The sequence below is a fragment of the Diceros bicornis genome, chromosome 2, assembly GCF_020826845.1.
Source record: "Diceros bicornis minor isolate mBicDic1 chromosome 2, mDicBic1.mat.cur, whole genome shotgun sequence".
NCBI classification, from domain to species: domain Eukaryota; kingdom Metazoa; phylum Chordata; class Mammalia; order Perissodactyla; family Rhinocerotidae; genus Diceros; species Diceros bicornis.
In genome coordinates this window covers 61,628,818-61,651,544 of record NC_080741.1, presented here as the reverse complement: position 1 = coordinate 61,651,544, position 22,727 = coordinate 61,628,818, and the positions used below count along the sequence as shown (strand labels likewise).

At 37.6% G+C, this 22,727-nt stretch overlaps 1 protein-coding gene across 5 annotated transcripts in view; it reads right to left on the bottom strand.

The window, feature by feature from the left end:
* Nucleotides 1–22,727, bottom strand: part of PTPRG (protein tyrosine phosphatase receptor type G) — a 680,315-nt gene that overhangs the window by 19,379 nt on the left and 638,209 nt on the right. For all 5 annotated transcript variants that reach the window (XM_058562200.1, XM_058562209.1, XM_058562192.1 and 2 more), the window contains 10 exons: nt 16,734–16,830; nt 10,308–10,390; nt 9,986–10,120; nt 8,838–8,972; nt 6,702–6,874; nt 4,708–4,843; nt 3,960–4,106; nt 1,847–1,940; nt 876–952; nt 251–379 (listed from right to left, as the gene is read on the bottom strand). In XM_058562200.1, coding sequence (XP_058418183.1) covers nt 251–379; nt 876–952; nt 1,847–1,940; nt 3,960–4,106; nt 4,708–4,843; nt 6,702–6,874; nt 8,838–8,972; nt 9,986–10,120; nt 10,308–10,390; nt 16,734–16,830 — 1,206 coding nt within the window. The remainder of the gene's footprint in view (nt 1–250; nt 380–875; nt 953–1,846; nt 1,941–3,959; nt 4,107–4,707; nt 4,844–6,701; nt 6,875–8,837; nt 8,973–9,985; nt 10,121–10,307; nt 10,391–16,733; nt 16,831–22,727) is intronic.

Below are 22,727 nucleotides of genomic sequence, written 5' to 3'. Positions count from 1 at the left end.
ACCTTCTACCGCACTGCCATGTAGAGTACCACTGAGGGGTGATATCACCAGCACTAGAAAATCAAACAATGGAACTGATAAGGACAGTAATTGTGGGACTATGAAAGGAATCTGTACAGACTTAAAGATGAGAAGTCTAAATTCCCTCCCTAGCATATCCAGACACTACAGCCCTGTGGCGAGGTATCGATGTAATTTATGCTTATAGCCTCACAGGCTCATTAATATATAGCAGATGTGCTTTACTTACCAAGCTCTGGTTGTCTGGCAGCATGACAATGATCTGTGCATTATGATCCCAAATCATTCGCCAGAAATCTTTCGTAGTATGTGGCAGAGGATGCTGAGTTATAATAAATTCATTGCTCCTATAATAGCCCTTCAGTTAGGAAGATGAAAAATCAGCAATTATGAACATTTTATTCTAACTTTCTGGTAGTAAAATATATTCATGAAATAAGACAGCATTGTTTTGACCACACTAAAATAATTGAAAAAGGCATTCAGTACATTTGGCTAAATCTTAGATGTACTTCTGCTAACGTGTAGACAATTTTCTCTCCACGTGCAATTCACTTCTAGTTACCCCTACTGTTTTTAATTAATAGTAATTTCAACATTTATTCAAAGACTAGATGGGTGAAATTAACAATAAAATCAATTCCTTAACAAGCATTGTTCTTAATTTAAGTATTTTTGTACCCAACTGATTAGGTGTCTTTTGTTAGAGGTTTCCAGATACGAAAATCTCTATAATTTTGCTATTACACATGGAGAAATTATTTGAAAAATGAAATCAGTCACATAGGTGGTATCTGCTCTTTAGCACCTTTCAGCTTAATTGACTTTATTTATAATTAACTGTTGACTCTCACCATGATATAAGAAGCATTAATGTAATCTGTTCCTTTCATTCCAGGCAACGGTGCAAGACCCACTCGAGCACGCTCAGCTATCATATGGAAAAAACAAAAACACCACATATGCCTTATTATACACACAGAACCACTACTGCTTTCTGAGATTTACTTGGTGAGTAATGTATCCCCCTTGCTCCCCTTTCTTTTTAAGACTTACCTATATTTTTAGCAAAGCTAAAGTGTTATCAGCTAAGGGAAAATGTAAAATGAAATTTTGCTGCCCGTTCCCAGGACATAGGCATTATAGGAATAAAATTTTACTGTGGGAGAGGTTTTCAAAGCAGATCACTAAGAGAATACTGTGCTGAGATGACAGAGGTTTGCAGATAATTTTTGACCCTGGTTTGATATTCCTACAATTATAGCAACATATTGTACTTTGCTCTTTTGCCATCCCTTTATCCATATCTTTCTCCCTGTAAAGGGCTTAGAAAACAGTGGCCTTTTTCAGTAGAGATAATCTCTCCAACCATCACCCATGCCTGTGTCTACAGTGCGTCCACAGTATCATCTGCTGTGTCCCAAGTTATTTATACAAAGGTCACCACCTATCAACAGTACTTTGATCTCAATAGCCAGAATAATTTAACGATGTAGTTCTAGGTGTTCAGATTAATCTGGACTCTAAGTTTTAAAGAAGTGTTAATGCCATAGTGATAATGGCTTTACTTTTTTTTTAGTTAAGATATGTAGATAAGTAACCTAATCCTTGAATTTTGAGGTGAACTGAAGCTCAATTTCATGTCACGTAGATGCAGCAACTTGCTGGCACTGACAGCCACCCCTCCCAGTTTGATCAAACTGCCTTAGTTGTCCTGAGCATAACTTTTCCCCTTGGTAGTGGTTTCCTCTTTACATAATACATAAAATCTAATGATAAAAATACTAACACAATCAACCAAATCAAACTGATTTTAAGATCTTACATGGCACAACTGAAGAGTTTCTGTTCTTTTCTTTGTTACACTCTTTCTGCGCACTAAAGCATTCCACATATTTTGCATTACATTGTGTGACCAGCTGAAAGAAAAGCAACATTTCAGTTTTCATTCAATAATTGTGGACGTGTTAACTAACCTTATTGTGATAATCATTTCATAATGTATCCATATATCAAATCATTACTTTGTACACCATAAACTTACACAATGTTATATATCAATTATATCTCAATAAAGCTGTAAAAACAACAAAACAAACAAAAAAACCAAGGGTATGATTGATAGCATTTGCTTGATGATCTGCCAAAAATATCAATAATCAGATTACTGATGAACAAAAACATTTTTGTGTCCCAAAGAACACTTTTTTGTGTTTCAGGAGTGGTACTTCTCTCAATTACCTTGGTTATTTGTATGCTTGTCTTATTTCTACTATCAGGCCTTAGGCTTCTTGATGATGACAGGTACTATGTGAGCAAGAGATATTTATTGAATTAATGTGGATTTTTCTGTTGATGATGTCACCGCTTTTGTGAATTTTTTTCCCTAATTCCTTATAGGCACGTGAGACTCAAGTGGGTCTACACTAGAAAAGACTGCTTCGTGGTAATAAGAGCTAATTATGTTTCTTGAACATAAAGGATTTCTTAGGTTCTCAGTAAATTTCTGTTGAACTGAACTGATATTGTTCTAAGGCCATTATAAATAATTAGCACAGTAGTTTGGTTATTCTTCCTGTTTGTATAGCTTGGTTGAACCATTTTGTCAATCCTCTTTTTTGGAGGTGTGGGATGGGGCACATCCATCTTAGTAGAGTATTTGGGAACAGCCTCCTCTAAATGCTTTAGTGCTACTGTCAAGGGCCCTAGGTGTAGTTTTCAAGTTTCTGATTCTTGCCTTTTTCTTCTGCTTAAGTTCTCAAGTGGTTAGTGCTTGTAAAAAAATCAATTACTTGGTTTCCAATGGAATGAACTGATTTCTTTGGTTAATTTTTTTTTAAGTATGTGTAAACAAATATTGCAGAAATAGAAAAGAAAGGCAGAATTTAAGAAGTGTTGGTACTTAATATTATTTAAGAATTCATTTTAAACTTATGAGACACTATGTCCCTACTATTAATTACTTCAAATAGTTTTTACAGTAGTTTGGATATTATAAGAGGAGAGCTAGCAATTTAAAATTGTTTTGACTGAACTTAGTGAAATTAATCTATTTTTCATTTCATATCACTTGTTATAACTTGCTTGGCAGTCTCATTTCTTTAGCTAAGATTCAAATGAAGGTTTCAGAGTCTAGAGAAAGTTTTACCATGAAAACTAAAACTGCACAGATTCATCTCATTCTTTCCACCTTGACACAAAATGAGAAATTACATATGGAACAGTGTGCAAAAAAAGAATTTAAAAGACTAATGAGAGACTAATAAATTGGAAAGCACTTAGTAATTGGAGAGACAGACAACGTTTGAAAGTTATAATAAATCCTCTGAAACAACTGAGTTTTTCTGATCTTAATTACGTGAGTAGTTCTTATGGTCTTTTTTCACCTTCACCTCAGTCAATTCCATATAAACCCTAACTGCCTTTAAACTTCACGTTCCTATCAAAGTAAAAGAACAACCATTTAGGGAAAGTTAACTTTTCTCTAGTATTCTTCAGTAATTCTTTTTTAGTTTCTAAATTATCTGTTAGGCTAGTCTTTCAAATAGGTTTACTTTTAGGACAACATGTCAACAAATAACCATCCTTAATAAGGAAAAGGTAGATTAGTTCAGAAAAAATACAGAGGATGTTTTTTAAACTAGGATGACCGACTCAAAGTATTATGTCATTATGGCCAGGGGCTGACATTTATGTTCAGAAAAAGTCATAAACTGCTCAGAAGAAAATATAGCACTGTGCCATCTACTTGGACACCAACAATTCATACATAGGTTGAAACTTCATTTCCTTCACATTACGTTAGAAGTGTATAAATAGTAATCCATGTCAGTCTATACATTCTTGCAAAAAAGACATGACCCTCAAACTCAAGGCATTTCTTTACTTCCTTGCTTTTTTTTTGTTTTTTAACCAAAGAAATTTATTCAAAGGACTACCTTGAATTGTTTTTCCAGTCGTGTCTTTCCTCCAACGCCTGGTATGAGGATGCTGTTCACATAGCTATGCAGCTGATTTGAAGATACTTCAGTCTCCTTTCCAAGAATGGCTTCCAACAAGGCATCATGGATGAAAATGTACTGCTCCTAAAAGGCACATTAGATAGTAGTCACTGAGGAGAGCTGTTAAGGGGCAGCCACCTCTATCCCGTTCATGAAATCTGCCTTAGATTAACTCTTCCTCTAACAGGGACCTTCCAGTAAATTTCTTCAAGCATTTACAGCTAGGTGGTTTGCTCTAATACTTGCTTATTCATCATAACTTATTTTAGGGTAGAGTCTGTGCTGATTTTAGCTCTGTATTCCATACCATGCCCCAAACAGTAGGTTCAATGCAGCAAGCAATGGAGCAATGTGTATTCAATGAAGGGCTTTAGAACCATTCTCTCATATATATTTCTCAGGCCAGACAACATGTTTAACTCCCCATATCATCGAACACAGCCTAGCTACTACTGTATCTGCTTCAAAAGTGCTTGTGTAGTTATTAAGAAATCTAAATTAAAGATCCATACAGAAATGGTAAACTAGGAGTCAAAGAATAGTATATCATGGTCAGGATATCTTCTAATACAAACCTGTGAATTCCTTCAAGCCCTAAGAGAACGAATCTGGCTCCTCAATATCATTCAGCTTTCAGTTAAGCATGTGCTAGAATCGCACGAAAGCACTGGCAGCTACTCCTTACCTCAGTCTGGACGAGGTAGTTACGCTGTGTCCTGATATGCTTCAGGAATCCCAGGACATTAACTGTGCTTTTGTCTTTTATCTGTTGCAGCATGCTGTCTATTACAATGTAGGTGCCTGTCCTGCCCACACCAGCGCTGGAAGAAATGCAGACACTCAACTAGCACCTTCTGCTTTATCAAGTCATTAACTGTGGACTGGAGAAATTACAGTCTTAATATTTAACGAGCTTAGAAATAACCTTGTTGTTTAGATAACCTAGTGTAGTTGATACAGGTTATTCATTATGGATAGCATCCAAAAACTTTAGTAGGACTTTTCCCACCTCATGAGTCTTGATGGAGAGCAAAGACTGCCTTTATACCATAGGAACTGGAGAAAGATGTTACGTATCTGCCCTCTTGGCCTCCCCTGCAGCTCAAGCTCAGTGATGCAAGGGACAGAGAGATGTCTCTCCTGGCAGCAGCCGTCTCCACACCAGAACCACATCTACAGAGTCATTGTGTAGGGAGTTTTTCCTTGCTGTTTAGGCATGGCCCTGGTTCTCTAATTCTCCCAGTAATTCTGGGGGTACCCATCATCCTTTCAATAAACTTCTTTCTGCACAACTCCCCCAGTCTGCCCAGTATTAGAAAGTTCCCATTGGGGCCGGCCCCGTGGCTTGGCGGTTAAGTGCGCGTGCTCCGCTACTGGCGGCCCGGGTTCTGATCCCGTGCGCGCACCGACACACCGCTTCTCCCGCCATGCTGAGGCCGAGTCCCACATATAGTAACTAGAAGGATGTGCAACTATGACCTACAACTATCTCCTGGGGCTTTGGGGGGAAAAAGGAGGAGGACTGGCAATAGATGTTAGCTCAGAGCTGGTCTTCATCAGCAAAAAGAGGAGGATTAGCATGGATGTTAGCTCAGGGCTGATCTTCCTCACACACAAAAAAAAGTAAGTTCCCATTAAAAGGGGTGCTTTCCTTTAGCAATCCGGGTATAGAATAAGAATGCCACATCTGGAAAATTTGGCCTCTCATTCACATTTCCTAATTGTCATTAAACAAAAATACTCAGGAAGACCTAAGTTCTATAGTACTGAATAACAAGCTTCTTTTGGCAGAATCCGCCAGCAGGTTCCCCATCTCACACAACTCCACTGATACCTAAGCTCTTTGATGGACTTCCATCTCTATTTTAATGATTCCTAAATGGGTTAGCAAAAATGTAGAGTTCTCATGGGATTTTAAACAGAAGATGGGTTCCAATTTCTGCAAAGGACTTTGCATATTATAAGAAGACCCCAGAAGATGTGCTTAGAAAATGCTGTGCAGCTGTGCAACATAAATCATAGAATAAGCAACATCCATTTTAATACCAAAGTGAAAAAAAGAGCCAAAAATGCAATTACAAATGAAACAAAACAAAAGCATTTTTAAACAACCAACTAAGGTTGTTTAAGGTAGTTAAGGAGAGAAAATAGGCTTTACAGCAGGCTTTCCCAGTGCTTTTTAAAAGGTATTTTATATAGCACATATAAACTAAAGTTTTGAAAATAAAATCCATTTATACATATTATAAATATTATTTTAGAGGAACCCTACAGAAAAGCTATATACAAAAACTCAAAATCTCTAGTGTAGAAAGCTCTAAAGTTCTGTTTAAGGTCAGATTTTTATGTATTAAGAGCAGCCTACAATTTCCCTATAAACAATGGGGATTTTATTAATAATAAGATGATGTTATAAAAACTAGAGATTAATCCTCTAAAAGCAGATTTTGTTTTAACCTCAGAAGCAGCAGATGATTTCTTAATATTACGGGACTATAGTTACTTTACAGAACTCTAACAAGTCTTATTGGTCCCAGTTTTCAGTGCAAATCTCAGTTTCTAAATCAAACAAAGCAGTAGCAGAGCTACAGTGGTCCACGTTCACAGGCCCACACCCCGTGCTCTGCCCGCTTCAAATGTAGAATCCCAGGCAGAAGGAGAGAAAGACTCTGGCCCCACCTGCAGTGCACCAACACAGGGCCCATTTCTGGCATCCGTGCTGCTGAGGATCTCCTCACAAAGGTCAGGACCGGGAGGGCGTACTCGGGAACCCCCATATCAGGCCACTGCGTGTAGTGATACTGGATCACCACCCTTTCATTCTGACGACCCTTGGGATTTCCCTTCTGACCCTATGAGAAAAGTGAAAAAAGATGTGGATAAGATTCTGGATAAGAATAACGTAAAGATGTCAGGAAACAACCTCTGACCTCATACACCGTAATTACTGTTCCTGCGCTAGGTCATTTTCTCTTTGTGGCCATCTCATGCACTAAATGGAGACATTACCAGCTGGACGGGACGTATCAGACATCTCTTAGAGGAGAAAATGGTTTAAAATTGTACCAAGAATGAATGTTTAATATCAGTGTTTTGAATTTGGAACCATCCAAAGCATTTTGTCAATCGCCTACAAGGCCTCCATTTCCTGACTTTCTGCCCCAACTCCAGAAGGCTTAGGGCTTTGCTGTCATTTGACCGTGGGCCTGACTCGCATCCTTTCTCCACTGTCCAGGCTGGACCTTCAGGAGCCCGAGTGCTGGCTCCTGCTGTACACTCTCCAGGAAGCGTGCAGAAAATCCTCCGTGACAAATGGTTCTCAATCTCTAGGGTCAAAGGCAACAATACATTTACCTGTCACTTTCATAAATGAATTTTTCAGGTAGTTTTCCTTTAAGGGGCTGAACTTCTTACATTTTAACTACTTTGGATGAAGAGTTTCCCCAAATAAATCACTTGCCATGATATGTTTTTTTTCTTATTACCAATAGTTCTAAAAATTTTAACTTTTTTTTGATGACTCAGGGTCGTTAATCAATCAACACTGAAGCTTCTAGGGTGTCTGGCCCTGTGCTACAAAGGCCCTGGATGGCTTTGATTTCTTAATTCTTCCGTTAACTCTCATTTTCCTATTTCATTCTCATTTTCAGTTATTACTTTTTCCTCTTGTCAGTGTGCAAAGCACCTAAAGTACCTATTTGACCTCCTCCTCTGACTTAAGCTGTTTTTCTAAAACAGGAGTATGTGGGCCATGTTTAAATACCTGAAGGGTTTCCATGAGCAATGGGCTTTGTAAGTATAAACTGGTTATTGGTTAGCTTGAGCCAGCTAACAGCTCTGTTGTGAAGAATACAGATAAATACAGTGGCACTGACTTTTATATACTTCTGCCATTCTCAGAAAAAACTATACATAGAAAGAACTGTTAACCTTGGATCACAAATGGGCTTCAGAGCCACTGAAACTGTATATAAAAATTTGAGTAAACATGAATTCTTCTGGGGCAAGGGGGCTACAGTTTATCACATTCTCAGAGATGTGCAAGACCCATTGCTACAAACAACTGACATACCTCAGCCTCTGCAGAGTCTCATTTTTCTTAATGAGCATCTACCTAGAGTTCATAGTACTGCTGTAATGATCTAAGAGTCTTTATGGGACTGGATTTTGAAAAAAGAGAAACTGAGATAACTTGAAAGCAGCATTTCCACAAGGCGTGACTCTCAGGATGTTAACAGTTCGATAGAAAAAGGTTTTATGGTTGTCACATTAGGAAACAATAGGCAAAACAAAGTTATATAGGTTTCTTAACTGGAGCACTCTGGTCACTTGTGTTCATTGTAATCTCTAAGGGGGGAGACATATTATGTAGCTAGCATTCATTTCCCATACTTATTGAATAGCAGAATCTGACTTTTGCAAGCATCTTGCACGGCTAGTATTCCTTGGAACACACTTTGGGAAACAATGCTTTAAAGCTGTCAGAAAATTGGAATTAAAAAGCTAAATCAACAAACAGATGCTGCCATATTTGCTGGTTACCAAAACCTAAGAGGACCTTTTTCTTTTTTAAATGAAGCCTTCTTCATGAAGAGATTAAAGAACTCAATCAGGCCAGTTAAATTCTATTATGTGCTTTGCCAATATCTTTCACACCATACATTGATGTCAATCAAAAGACTTGTGAAAAAATGTTTTAAAAATACATTTTTTTTTAAACCAAGTTGGGTATGAGAATTGGCCTTGGTTGTACAGTAATTTTCATACAAGTTTAAAAAAGAGATGCCCTGGCAGCCCACCCAGTTCCTTCAATACCTTTTTCACTTTTGTATTTCTGACTGAAAAACGACGAACAGTATAGCAGGCATGTATTTTTGTGCTCTTCAGTGTGACAATGATGTTTCCATACTCCTCGCTATTCTCTGTTGGCCAATACTGATCACATTTCCGCTGCAAAAAGAAAAAGTTATGAATTATATCTGCAAATTTATGCCCCAATTCTACTGTTGATAATGTGATTTCAAATGACAATATCAAAACACAGGTAATATCACCATGTAGTTGACTGAAAAAGGAATGCATAGGCTGAACTGCTTACAGGCAGACATGACCTCTGAAGAGGTTAATCTTGGGACAAGTTTGGGCAAGATCATTTGAGAAATGGACCTTGTATTCATGATCATCTTTCAACACATGATGTACTTTAAAGGAGGCCTAAGAAAGAAACCTGTATGTTTGACCTGTAAGAAATGTGGGTAGGATACGTTATAAAGGAAGTTTAAGTATCATTTGGGAGGTCAGGCTGCATTCACAGTTACAAGACACTTTCTTGTAACTGTGAGATTCTTCGTGTTACAACATGGGTCACCAATGCAAAACAGACTCCACAGTCAAAGTGAAGCGGTAGTGATTCTGAGCAATGAACCTGAGGCATAGCCCTTATTCCAGCCTAAATTAGCATCATCTAATAAATTCTAAAATATTAATCACCATCTTAAAGGTCAAGTGTTTAAGCTGTCTTTACTTCCCCCAATCTGAACTATTTGTAGTTCCTTGACTATACTATGTTTCTTCCAACTTTCCTGCTTTTGTTCTTTCCATCCCCTGTACTTAGAATGTCCTCCCTTCTCTTTTCAGCCTGTGTAACGCCTCCTTCTCATCATCATTCAAATCTCATCTCAAATATTAGCTCCTTTCCAAAATCTCTGTACTAGAGGATGCATTCATCCATTTTGCAGCATTCCTCTAATACCCTATTCATCTCTATCATCACATTTAATCCACTCTGGAAAGTGCTTAGCTCTCTTTCCCATCAGGTCACAAGTAAGGTAAGGGCAGAGAGAACACTTTTCATTTCTATAACTCTTTATATTTGGCCAAGTTCCTATCCTACAGCAGGTACTCCATAAATATTCTTTTGAATGAAGGTACATGATTAAGATATTAAGTCAAGAGGCTCTTACTCTTCCTTTTTCCACAAGGTTCGTAATCATGACAATGATTCCAGTGTTTTGTTCCCAAATCATCCTCCAGAAATCTTCAAATGTAGACTTTAAAGGTCCCTGGGTGGCGATGTAGGCTTTCGCTTTGTTGTAACCCTTCAAAGATGACACAGCACACAGTAAGATGAAAGCAGTGTCACAGACCACTTAATCATTCAAGTGCCTTCCATATTGAATAGGCTGTGTTTAGTGAAAGCTCTGTGTGGTATCAAAACACATTCAACAGTCTCTGTGGCACTCTTCAATGATCAGAAACAGGTTTATAAAAACATTTCTGACTTACATCGACATAGTTTGCATTAATGTAGTCGCTGTGCTTAGAGTCTTTTCCTGGTAAAGGTCTTAACTTCACCCTACTGTGATCATCTACAGAGGATAAGAAAAAAAAAAGCAAAAAACAAACTGTATAATTCAAAAACTAGCAGCATTCTAAAGCACAAAACAAGGCAAATACAATGTGGCATCTCCCAGAGTGCCCCCAGAACCCTTCTGGCAGAAGAACAACGAAAAACTCAAAGCTACAGCATTCAAACCCATCTCAAAACACAGGGACACTTCTGTCTCACGCTCTGGCCTGTGCATGCCCAAGAAATGCAAACTGAGATCCTTATTAGTTCATGTAAAACAACTGCAAGTTGCAACCCTCCAAAATTTCCTTGTCCTATATTTCAAAACCAACTTCGAAGGCCTTTGATTACCTATGCCCCTGTCCCCTCCCCATTAATACAAATATGAAAAGGTGATTGTTATATTGAATCCAGAACATCTATTTTCAGGAGATTCCATTGCTAAATTCAGTTGGACTCCCTGCCACCCCAACAGAACCTAAGTAATTGAAGGAACCTGAGCTGCTTCTAAAAGTAATCTCCTTGCAGGAATCTGAAGTCAATGATCAGATTTTAGGATCCCCTTAACCTTAGCTTATGAACAAAAGGTGCGTGGTGATATGCACCTCTAGTTGTCCAATAGAGTGAGCTTGTATTTTCAGGATAACAAATTAAATAAAAGGAAGCTGAGGTCATAATTTTATTTTCCCTGGCTAGAAACAGAATGGGCTAAAGCCACTTTACGTTGCTGTCTATAGTTATGATCATAACAGGCTATTCAAAAAGAAGTCCAATGAGTGCATTAGCTTAGACATTACTGACTTCAGACTGTATCATGCACTTTTTGAAAGTCCTCTACATTCTTGGAACTGTGAATTGCTTTTGTTGCTCTGACATACTCTCAAACTACTGTTGATATGAACAGGGGCTGCCTGATGTAAACAGGCCCCAAATGAAAAATTTCTCCTAAGGCATCTGGATATAAACTGGTATCCCTTAGCAGCATTATATTGTATATTGTTATTTCTCAGAATGACAAATAAGAACACATACTCTTCAGGTTGTAAAATTCATATTTAAGCAAAAAGGTAACAGACTGGCTAATAGATCAATATAGGAGGTGGCATGGTGGCATCCACATATACCTCGAAAGTTGTGCTGACTCCGTGAGGGAAGGCTTTTCCTACATTGTGTTTCTGGCACATTCACAGACTAATTTTTATTTGTTTCATGACATTTTTGTGCTACTCTTTGCTATATAAAGGCATTAATATAAAGGTAAACCAAGGTGACAGGTGATGTGTCCAGAATTTAACCAGTGTCCAGGACAACACTAAAACCCAACTCTCTGAACTTATGAAAATAAAACCACTTCTAATTTGAATTTGTGGAAGTAAAACCACAAATTAACTTGTGAAAGTATAACCACATCTAACCAGAGACGGTGATTTTCCAGCAAAACACTCTGATCCTTGGGCACATCACACAGAAGTTGCTTTGATTTCCTCCCTCTTCTTTGCCACATACTTTTAGCCAAGGCAGTGAGGTCCCTATAAGAAAAGGTTGCTATGGCAAAGAGAATGCTATGTGTGGACATATGCAAGACATATATGTGTATATATTCCTGCCTGACGTATATGGTTAGAAATGAGGCATACAGATGGACAAATCCTCACAGTCTCAGGAAGGTGAGCCTGGATTGCATTAGGCAACAAACACTGCCACAGTCAATCCAGTCAAAGACTGGTGAGAAAAGCAAAGTCGGACTCTTCTTCCTTGTTCCCTTTTTGACCTTCTCCTCACTCTCTCAGATAACTGAAACAAATACTCTTATTGAAAAATGACTTGTGGTTCTTTTAAAGCTTTATGTAGAGAAAGAAGTAAAACTATATTCATAGATGACATGATCTTGTATATAGAAATCCTAAGGCCATATATGACAAGCCCACAGCTTTCATACTCAATGATGAAAAGCTGAAAGCTTTTCCTCTAAGATTAGGAATAAGACAAGGATGTCCACTTTTACCACTTTTATTCAACATAGTATTGGAAGTCCTAGTCAGAGTGATTAGGCAAGAAGAAGAAATAAAAGGCATCCTAAATGGAAAGGAAGAAGTAAAACTGTCACTATTTGCAGATGACAATGATATTATATATAGAAAACCCTACAGATGCCATCAAAAAAGTGTTAGAAATAATAAACAAATTCAGTATAGTTGCAGGATACAAAATCAATACACAAAAAGCTGTTGCATTTCTATACACTAATAATGAACTATCAGAAAGAGAAATTAGGAAAACAATCCTATTTACAATTGCAACAAAAAGAATAAAATACTTAGGAATAAATTTAACCAAGGAGGTGAAAGACTTGTATATTGAAAATTACAAGACATTAATGAAAGAATTGAAGACAACACAAATAAATGAAAAGATATTCATGCTTATGGATTGGAAGAATTAATATTGTTAATATGTCCATACCCAAAGCAATATCAGATTCAGTGCAAAATCCCCTATCAAAATTCCAATGGCATTTTTTCACAGAACTGGAACAAACAATCCTAAAATTTGTATAAAACTGTAAAAGACCCTGAATAGCCAAAGCAATCTTGAGAAAGAAGAACAAAGCTGGAAGCATCGTGCTCCCTAATTTCAAACTATATTACAAAGCTATAGTAATCAAAACAGTAACGGTACTGGCATAAAAATAGACGCACAGATCAAAGGAACAGAATAGAGAGCCCAGAAACTTACACATACATGGTCAATTAATTTACAACAAAGGAACCAAGAATATACAATGGGGAAAGGGAAATTTCTTCAATAAATGGTGTTGGGAAAATTGGATAGCCACAGGCAAAAGTTCAAGAACTGGACCACTATCTTACACCACACACAAAAATTAACTCAAAATGGATAAAAGACTTGAATGTAAGACCTGAAACCCTAAAACTCCTAGAAGAAAACATAGGTGGTAAGCTCCTCGACACAGGTTTTGGCAATGACTTTTTGAATCTGACACCAAAAGCAAAAACAAACAAGAGGGACTACCTTAAACTAAAAAGCTTCTGCATAGCAAAGGAAACTATCAACAAAATGAAAAGGGAACCCACTGAATGGGAAAAAAATATTTACAAATCATATATCTGATAAGGGGCTAATATCCAAAATATATAAAGAACTTATACAACTCAATAGCAAAAGAAGCCAATCTGATTAAAAAAATGGACAGAAGATCTGAATAGACATTTTTCCAAAGAAGACAAACAGATGGCCAACAGATACAGGAAAAGATGCTCTACATCACTAATCATCAGGGAAATGCAAATGAAAACCACAATATCACTTCACACCTGTTAGAATGGCTTTATCAAAAAGACTAGAAATACCAAGTGTCTAACAACTATCAGAACTAATAAATGAGTTCAGCCAAGGTTTAAGAAAGAAGATCTGTATACCAAAATCAATTGTATTTCTATACACCAGCAATGAACAATCTGAAAATAAAATTAAGTAAACAATTCCATTTACAATAGCATCAAAAAGAATAAAATACTTAGAAATAAATTTAAGAGCTCAACACTTGTAAAATGCAGACTATAAAACATTGTTGAAAGAGATAAAAGATGACCTAAATAAATGGAAAACATCCCATCTTGATGAATTGGAAAACTTAACGTTGTTAAGATGGCAGTGCTCCCCAAATTAATCTACAGATTCAATGCAATCCATATCAAAATCCCAGCTACATTTTTCACAGTAATAGACAAGCTGATCCTAGAATTAATATGAAAACAAAAGGGACCAAGGATAGCCCAAACAATCTTGAAAAAGAAGAACAAAGGTGGAGGACTCAGTTTCCAATTTCAAAACTTATTCCAAAGCTATAGTCAGTAATCAATACAACGTGGTACTGACATAAGGGTAGATATATTGATAGATATATAGACAGATTAATGGAACAGAATTGAAAGTCCAGAAATAAACTTTTACACTTATGGTCAGTTGATTTTCAATAAGGGTGCCAAGACAATTCGAAGGGGTGAAAAAAGAGTCTTTTCAACAAATGGTGCTGGGACAGCTGGATATCAACATGCGAAAGAATGAAGTTGGACCTCTACCTCATACCATATACAAAAAATTAACTCAATGGATCAAAGACCTAAATATAAGAGCTAAAACCATTAAATTCTTTGACAAAAACATAGGTGTAAATATTCATGATTTTGGATTAGGCAATGGTTTCTTAGATATGACACCAAAAGCATAAGCAACAACAACAAAAAGAGATAAACTGGATTTCGCCCATATTAAAAAAAAAAATGTACTTCAAAGGACACCATCAAGAAAGTGAAAAGACAATGCACAGAATAGGAGAAAATATTTGCAAAGTATATATCTGATACGGGATTTGTATCCAGAATGTATAAAGAACTCTCACAACTCAACAATAAAAAGACAAGTAATCCAATTAAAAAATGGGCAAAGAAGCTGAATAGATATTTCTCCAAAGAAGATACACAAATGACCAATAGATACATGAAAAGATGCTCAACATTACTAATCATTAGGGAAATACAAATCAAAACTACAGTGAGACCCTATCCATTAGGATGGCTATTATTAAAGAAAATGAAGTAGCAAGTGTTAGATGTGGCGACATTGGAACCCTCATATATTGCAGATAGGAATGTAAAATGATGCAACAACTTTGGAAAACAGTCTGGCAGTTCTTCTAAATGTTAAACATAAAGTTACCATATGACCTAAGTATTCCATTCCTAAGTATATACTCAAGAGAATTAAAAATATATATCTACACAATACCTTGTACACAAATGTTCATCAGAATTATTCATAATAGTCAAAAAGTAGAAACAATTCAAATGTACATCAAATAATAAATGAACAAACAGGGCCAGCCTAGTGGCGCAGCAGTTAAGTGTGCGTGCTCTGCTTCGGTGGCCCAGGGTTTGCAGGTTCGGATCCCAGGTGCGCACCGATGTACCACTTGTCAAGCCATGCTGTGGCGGCATCTCATATAAAGTAGAGGAAGATGGGCACGGATGTTAGCCCAGGGCCAATGTTCCTCAGCAAAAAAGAGAAGGATTGGTGTTGGATGTTAGCTCAGGGCTGGTCTTCCTCACCAGAAAAAAAAAAAAAATGTGGTATATCCATACTGCGGAGTATTATTCAGCCATAAAAAGGAATGAAGTACTAATACAAGGTACAAAATGGGTAAATCTTGAAAACATCATGCTAAGTAGAAGAAACTAGACACAAAAGGCCACAAATTGTGTGATTCCATTTACATGAAATGTTCAGAATAGGCAAATACTTAGAGACAGAAAGTAGATAAGTGGTTTCTAGGCACTGGGGAGAGGGAGGAATTGGGAGTGACTACTAATGGGTAAAGGGGTTTCTTGTTGGGTTGCTGAAAATGTTTTAAAATTAGATAGTGGTGATGGTTGTATAACTCTGTGATTATACTAAAAACCACTGAAATTCACTTAAAATTTAAATTCAAATACGAATTTAAATTAACTTAAAATGGGTGAATTTTATATGGTGTGTGAATTATATCTCACTAAAGTAATATAAAAAAATTTATCTACAGTAGTGTTCAAATTTAAGTGGTCCAATTTAAATGCACAATTTTTTATTTAAATGCACTAATTTTATGTAATGTGTTCCTTACCATAGTGTATGTTAACCATAAACATCTGGGCCCTTGCCCTCAATATCAAAGCATACATTAACTGCCAGTGACCCAATTGGCATTCTAGCTATAGAAGTAGCCTGTGCTCCTAGGGTATTTCTTGAGGCTCCATAAGAAGAACGCTTATTTGCTTGAGTTCCGAACCTCCAGGATACTCTTGACCTTGAAAATATGTTGGCTAGGACTAAGCACATGGGCCACAAGGACCAGAGGCTCATCATTTAAGGTATAGACCTATTACCTAGTCTTAGAATGACTGCTGTGAAATTTGGCTTACTTGATTCAACTCTCAGTATTTCTATTTGTATTAAAAGCCTTGGCTTTCACTGGTTAAACACAATGTCAAGATAGCCATATGACGTTAAAATTTTGGTTCCCAGCATCGGATATGAAATCACTTCATGTGAAAACAGTCAAGCTCAGAACCCTTTCTCTCAATCACCTTATTATTAGGCTGAGATCTGACAGCTTAATAAAAGACTAAGGGGGCAGAAAATGTTCCCACTTCTTACACATGGTTGAAGATGGGCTAATGAGAGGTTAACTTGCAAGTGTAATTCTTTCTTGGCATCCTGATTCTGATTGCTTGGCTTTCAGCTTAGACCCAGCATGAAGATTTAATTTCCTCACAGTTGAAGATAGTTTCTAGTTTATTACTCACATGCTAAAATGTTGATGTATCTGTTTTTGTGCTTGTTATCTGGATGATTGGAATGTTCTGCAGTGATGTTCATATCAGCCGTACAGCGTTGGACTTCCTAGTGAAGAAAACAAACAGCAAGATTTCAAAGACTTTAGACAGACTTTAGATGTTTAAAAACAAGGCTGCAGCAAGAAAGGAACTATTTACATCCAAAGGCATAAAGTATTTACTCACTCCATAACCAATGCCACCGTTATCTCCCCAAATTCAACTTCAGAAATAGTTACTGACATATTCATAACAAATGTATGAAGGATGTGAACAAGATAAAAGGATTTCATTCTTTACTAATTCATCAATTACCTACTTTATTCCAGATTTTGACCTAGGCTTGGGGATTAGAAAACAGTATCTTTTTTAACATGTCACGGTCTGATGGGTGAGAAAAACATGCAAAAGGATAATGACAGCCAAATGTGATTAATAGAAAAGTGGCCTGAAGAAACTATGATGGGAGCACAGAGGAAGGCTTTAGACAGGAGAGAACTCAACTGTGTCTCAAAGGATGAACAGGGATATTCTAGGCAGAAGTATAATCTCCACCATGATTTGCAATACGCTTACAGGCCTTATGGCCTTGTTTTATAACTATCAGACTGCAAATCGACTATAAAGACTCAGTCCCGAAATGACACTAATATAACTAATATATAGCCCAATCAACTGTCATATCTGGCTCAAACATACATGGCTCTGATGAATTATTTAACTCTTTTATTTAAATTATCCTTTAGAAAAACAGCAGTGGAAGAAGCAACTCTCTTCAGCTACCTTTGCCATGGATATAAACATCATCTATTAGCATAATACAAGGTTGCTGAAAAGCCAAATTTTTCTACGCTGTACCCTTCAAACCCAAGAAAGCGCTGAAGCTAACTAATAAGGGAAGTCATTAGTAGTGCACAGCTGCTACAAAGAGCAGGAGCAAAGTGGCACAAAATTATCAGGAGAAATGTTTTACACATAACAGATGTAACAGAGTTTAGGAGCACGCAGACTGTTTTTCACAAAGGAGTTGCATAGCAATTATGGATGTTTTCCACAGCATTTACATTAGGCATAATGAAAACAAGGAACTGGTTGTCTTTTATATTTCCCAAGTACTTCTGAGTGAGTTCTTCTCTCCAAGGAGGAACTCACCGTAATCAAAGAATTTAACTAAGGTAGAAAAACAAAGGGTCATTATCTATTCAAAGAAACCATTCATGGACTCTTGATTCTTAGAAGCTGTATACTGAATTTTCCATAATTGTAGGCCTTCCCCGTTGTCAAAAAAAAAAAAAAAAAAAAGCGTCACAGGCATTAATTCAAGACACCTCTCTGGGGAAAGTGTGTGTTTCATGACAATCCTTACCCTTTTCTTACTCTTAGTAGATGTGATCAACTGATATTTTCTGTTCCATTCTAAAATGGTTTGTAACCTGCGGTTTGGCAAATGCTGGTTTAAAGGGGCTTAAGGCTGCCTTTGGCTCTTTTCTCTAAAATGAGACAACGTGTGGGCTGATAACAAAATAATGAATCTGATATCTTTTTTTGTGTTTTTTTTGGTGAGGCTTGACATCTACCAGAACATAAGCAATGCTAGCCACATTCAGAGTATTTGGGGGACTGGCCTTTTAGAATTGCCTCGAAAGACTGAGGCATACTCTTTTGACTAGTTTCCGGGGCAGGAAACCTTTGAAGATGAGTTTGTATTCTGGAAGACGTTAATTCAATCTATACACAAATCCCTGAAATAAGCTGACATCCTTTTGCTTCAGGGTTTTGAAGGTCATACCTGTGGCATGTATCATTTCAGGGCTGAGTTGCTAAGATATCTTGTGCTGAGCTATTTTAGCTTTTAGGACTTGAGTTTGAGATTCGCTTTGTTTATTGCTATTTTTTCCCCACTGTGTGGATCTGACCACCCTAGCTATGGACTGAGGTTGGGCCTTTATTATAATATAATGCAATTGACCAAGACTGCTTGGGAGCAGCTGTCTGTACTGTTTAAAGCAGTCATTCACTATAACCAATCCAACTCTTTGTTATCTAAAATCCTTGGTCTGATCTGTTGCCTCTATTTCACTTTTCCAATTATGGGACTGACAGAAAACAAAGAATAGTCATAAATAATGTTAAATCTGATCTTATTAGAACCCAAGGGGTTTGCCTAAGGCCTTCTGATTTTGTCTTGTGGATAATAATGTCATCTGTAATTCCTTGCAGTACTGCTTGGCTCATTTAGATGCTGATAATATCATCTGATCCTGGAGTGCCTTTTCTCCATCAGAACTGGCATTTCAAAGTTAATGTGATTTTAATAGGTGTTAAAACCCTTTCAAGTGACACTGGCTGATGGAGTGTGTAAAGTTACCAAGTTACCTATTCAGCACTCTGATAAATAGTTTAAAATTTAAGCTTGTTTGGATTTTACTATCTATATAACAAAGCTGGAATTCTCAAAATGAATATTCTGAGTATTAACAGACACACAACTATAGAAGAGAGCCAACTGAAAACAAGAGGTTTAAAATAAAGTCAAAATAAAAAAGTGAACAAAAACATTAAAAGTTGATATACTCAGCATTCTCAGGAGATAAAATAGGCTAAATCACCTCCTGCCTGGAGTCGTTGATGTGAGAGGCTGTCAAAAAAGCACGTGGAGATTTACTGTCCTAGCATTCTGTGGCTCAACGTGAAAAAATAATGGAACAAAACATACATCTAGAAATCTTTCAGATTACTCAGCTTCACAAAGCAAGCTGAGAAGAAAATATTTTGAACCTAATGACCAAGTATTACACTGAGTATGTATCACATTCTTAATATCTGAGTCCAGGCAGCCCACAATTGTGTTCAGGGGACTATTCTACAGATGACTGATGAGTTTAGGTCATGACTACAGCCCGGTACTTGTACAAGACGGACACAGAGCTGGCCCTCGCCAGGTACTGGTTACACTGCATCTTCCTGCCTCTACCCTCCTCTGCTCAGGCTACAAACTGCTGCCAGACTTTCTTCAAATACTGCTTTGACTTTGTTATTCTCTTACTGAGAAACCTCTGGACAGATTCTAAATTCCTTAGTGAGGCTTTCAAGGTCCCATCCCGTGTTCAGCTCCCTCCCCAATGCCAGACAGTTTTAATTCTCTGCCCTTTGAAAAGACCATATGATTTCCTGCTCTTTGCTTCACTGCCATTTACCTTGCCAAGAATGCCTGTCCTTCTCTCCCCCTATCCGAATCCATATGTCTTTATCTAAAATTACTGCCTTACCCCTCCAGAAAACCAACCCATCTTTGGAGAGTACATCACAGTGCCTATCATCCTACAGCAGGTCTATAATCTAAAATTATTTTTCACATACAATTTATAAACTAACTCACTTTTTCCTCACTCTTCATAAAAATATCAACCAACTATGATTTTCTTCATAATAAGGATTTAAAAATGTTTTTCTTTAAGACATTTAAGACCCAAACTGGCATTTTGTCACAGAGGCTCGGGAAACTGTACAGAGTCATTTTCTGCCATCTTGCAGGCAGCAGTCTTTATGCAGCATTACACCTCTGTTCAGGGACTCCCTACTATGCGTCATCAGCAACATCAGAAGTCTGCATTTTATGTAAAGTGATTGTGGCTACTGGTCCCTTAGCACATGGGCTCAGGTGGACAAAGCTTTGTTCTCTTGATTTAAGATGAGCAACCAGCCCGAATTTAATTCAGCTGCAGTTAACTGTAACAGAGGTGATCCCCCAAAGGATCTCATCCAGGGGTACTGGACCTCTGGCCTCATCTGGTACTCAGCCTTTACACTTGTGATGCTCCTGACCCCTGCCTATTAATTCTGTCGACCCACATGGCCTCGGAGCTCCCTCCTTGTGAAAGATTATGCTAGCATTGCGCCTTTGCAAGCCTCATGGATCATGACTGTGGAGGCCGGGGACGAGTGAAGTTGAAGTCAGCTCAGGTAGCCAAGGGAACAGAGTCATTGAACACTATCCTGAGACAAAGACTGACGTTATTTCCAGTGACTGCAAAATCTGCTAGAGATAGAACGTCGCCAGCTTTTAACCATCTCCAACATTTATCTGACAAAGACAAAAAGCTTGCTTTCAGCATCACCTCTAGACAAAGACTCAAAATTACCAGGGAATCCTTTTTCTCATTCTCCTCCAAGCAGCAACGTTCTGAAAGTATGACAGCTATTCACCAAATTGTTTTTCACTTCCATCCAAGATTTTTAAACAAGATGGGGCAAATAGAACTTTTGGTGAAATACCCAATCAAAATACATAGATGCCTTTCTCTTCTGCACTCCTCCAGAACTTTATATCTGTATTGGCACTTATTTTGCTTTGTCCGCTTTCTACTTTGGTTGTGTACAGTCCGGTCTCCACCCCCACCAGACTGAACCCCATGAGGGCAAGGTCTCTGTCTAATTCATCTGTGTACCTTATATTATGTCCAGAGAACAGTGGGTACTCAGAAACTGTTAGATGAGTTGTTTTATCTCTTAATGGCCAAATATCAACTGTTAAGTGGTATTTCTCTATAACTTTAAGATTAGTTCTTTGACTAATTTTAGGCTTCTATTCAGATGTTGTAGAAGATTTTTATAAGTCAGATTCTCAGCCATCTGGGAAGGCTCTAGACCATAAAGATCATATAATGTGCTCCTAGTACTCTTAGTAGGGGGGCTCCTTATTTTGGCTGCTCCCTCCCCCTCTTTTGCTAAGGCAATTGTTGGTTCATCAGCTGCATGGTCAGTTTTAGATAATCAGTGGCAATCTTGTTTTTCTCTCTGACTTCAGCTCAGTACAGGATACTACTACTTTACTACCACTCTGAAGGGCATCAAGGTTACACACGTGGGCTCGAGTCAGATAGCCCTGGTCTTAAAACCTACTTCTGCCATTTCAAAACTGAGCCACCCAAAGCCTCAGTTTTCTCACGGGTAAAATTTCCTCATCTGTAAATTGGGGACCGTAAGACAGCACCCACTTCATGGGGTGGTTCTGGGGAACGAGTGAAATAATCCACACACAGTGCTAAGTAAATGCCGGCCATCATTACTCCACGTAAAAAGATCTGGGAATCTGGGGTGAGGTTACTACTCTCTTACCATAATGAGGATTTTGTTTTGTTGTTTTTTTTTAATCACACAAAATCTCTTTTCCTGACCTTCCTTTTATAGCCTATTACTATCTCTTGTTTATAAAACAGCCTTAATAATTTCTTATACAGGCTGTTACCAGTTTTCCTTTTTAGCAGAGCTACCAAAAAAGGAATAATACCACTGTTTTAAAATACTTCAAATTTTCCCTAAATTAGAAGATGACAGTATATCAGCAAGTTTTTCTACTGTCTCATTCCTCCTTGATGTTGCTGCCTTTCTGTGCTTTTCAGAAGAAAGGATATTCATCCTATTCTGAATAGCTCTGATTTTAAACCTTTCAAATCAGAGAGATTGCAAAAGGACAACAGCAGAACAAAGCCTCCCGCCTCCCCACCCTCTCTGGTCCCCACTCATAACTACCAGCTAATAATACCTAAACTATAAAGTTCAATATAGGCAATGAAAGCTCCTAGCCACAGTATTATTTTTTAAGGCTAGAAATAGGGTGCAGATGCCCAGGATTTATTAACAGGCTTGATTTTGATGCAGCCAAGCCCATTTTAGCTCAGATCAAGTTTACAGAGGTATAGCTGATTACTTTGAATAATTAAATGGTGTCAAAACCAGCTGTGATGAATAGCACTGGGGTCTCAAATCATAAATAATTGAGAAACTGGAGTTGCATTTGATCATCCTGATCAAATTCTGTTCTCTAGAGGATAAATGTTTGTCCTGAATACCATCAACATTGTTAAATGCCTCAATATTCTTGCTCAGTCATCCAGCCAACAGTCAATTGAACTAAATCACTTTAACACCACACACATTTGCTGTCCTCATGAATACAAAATG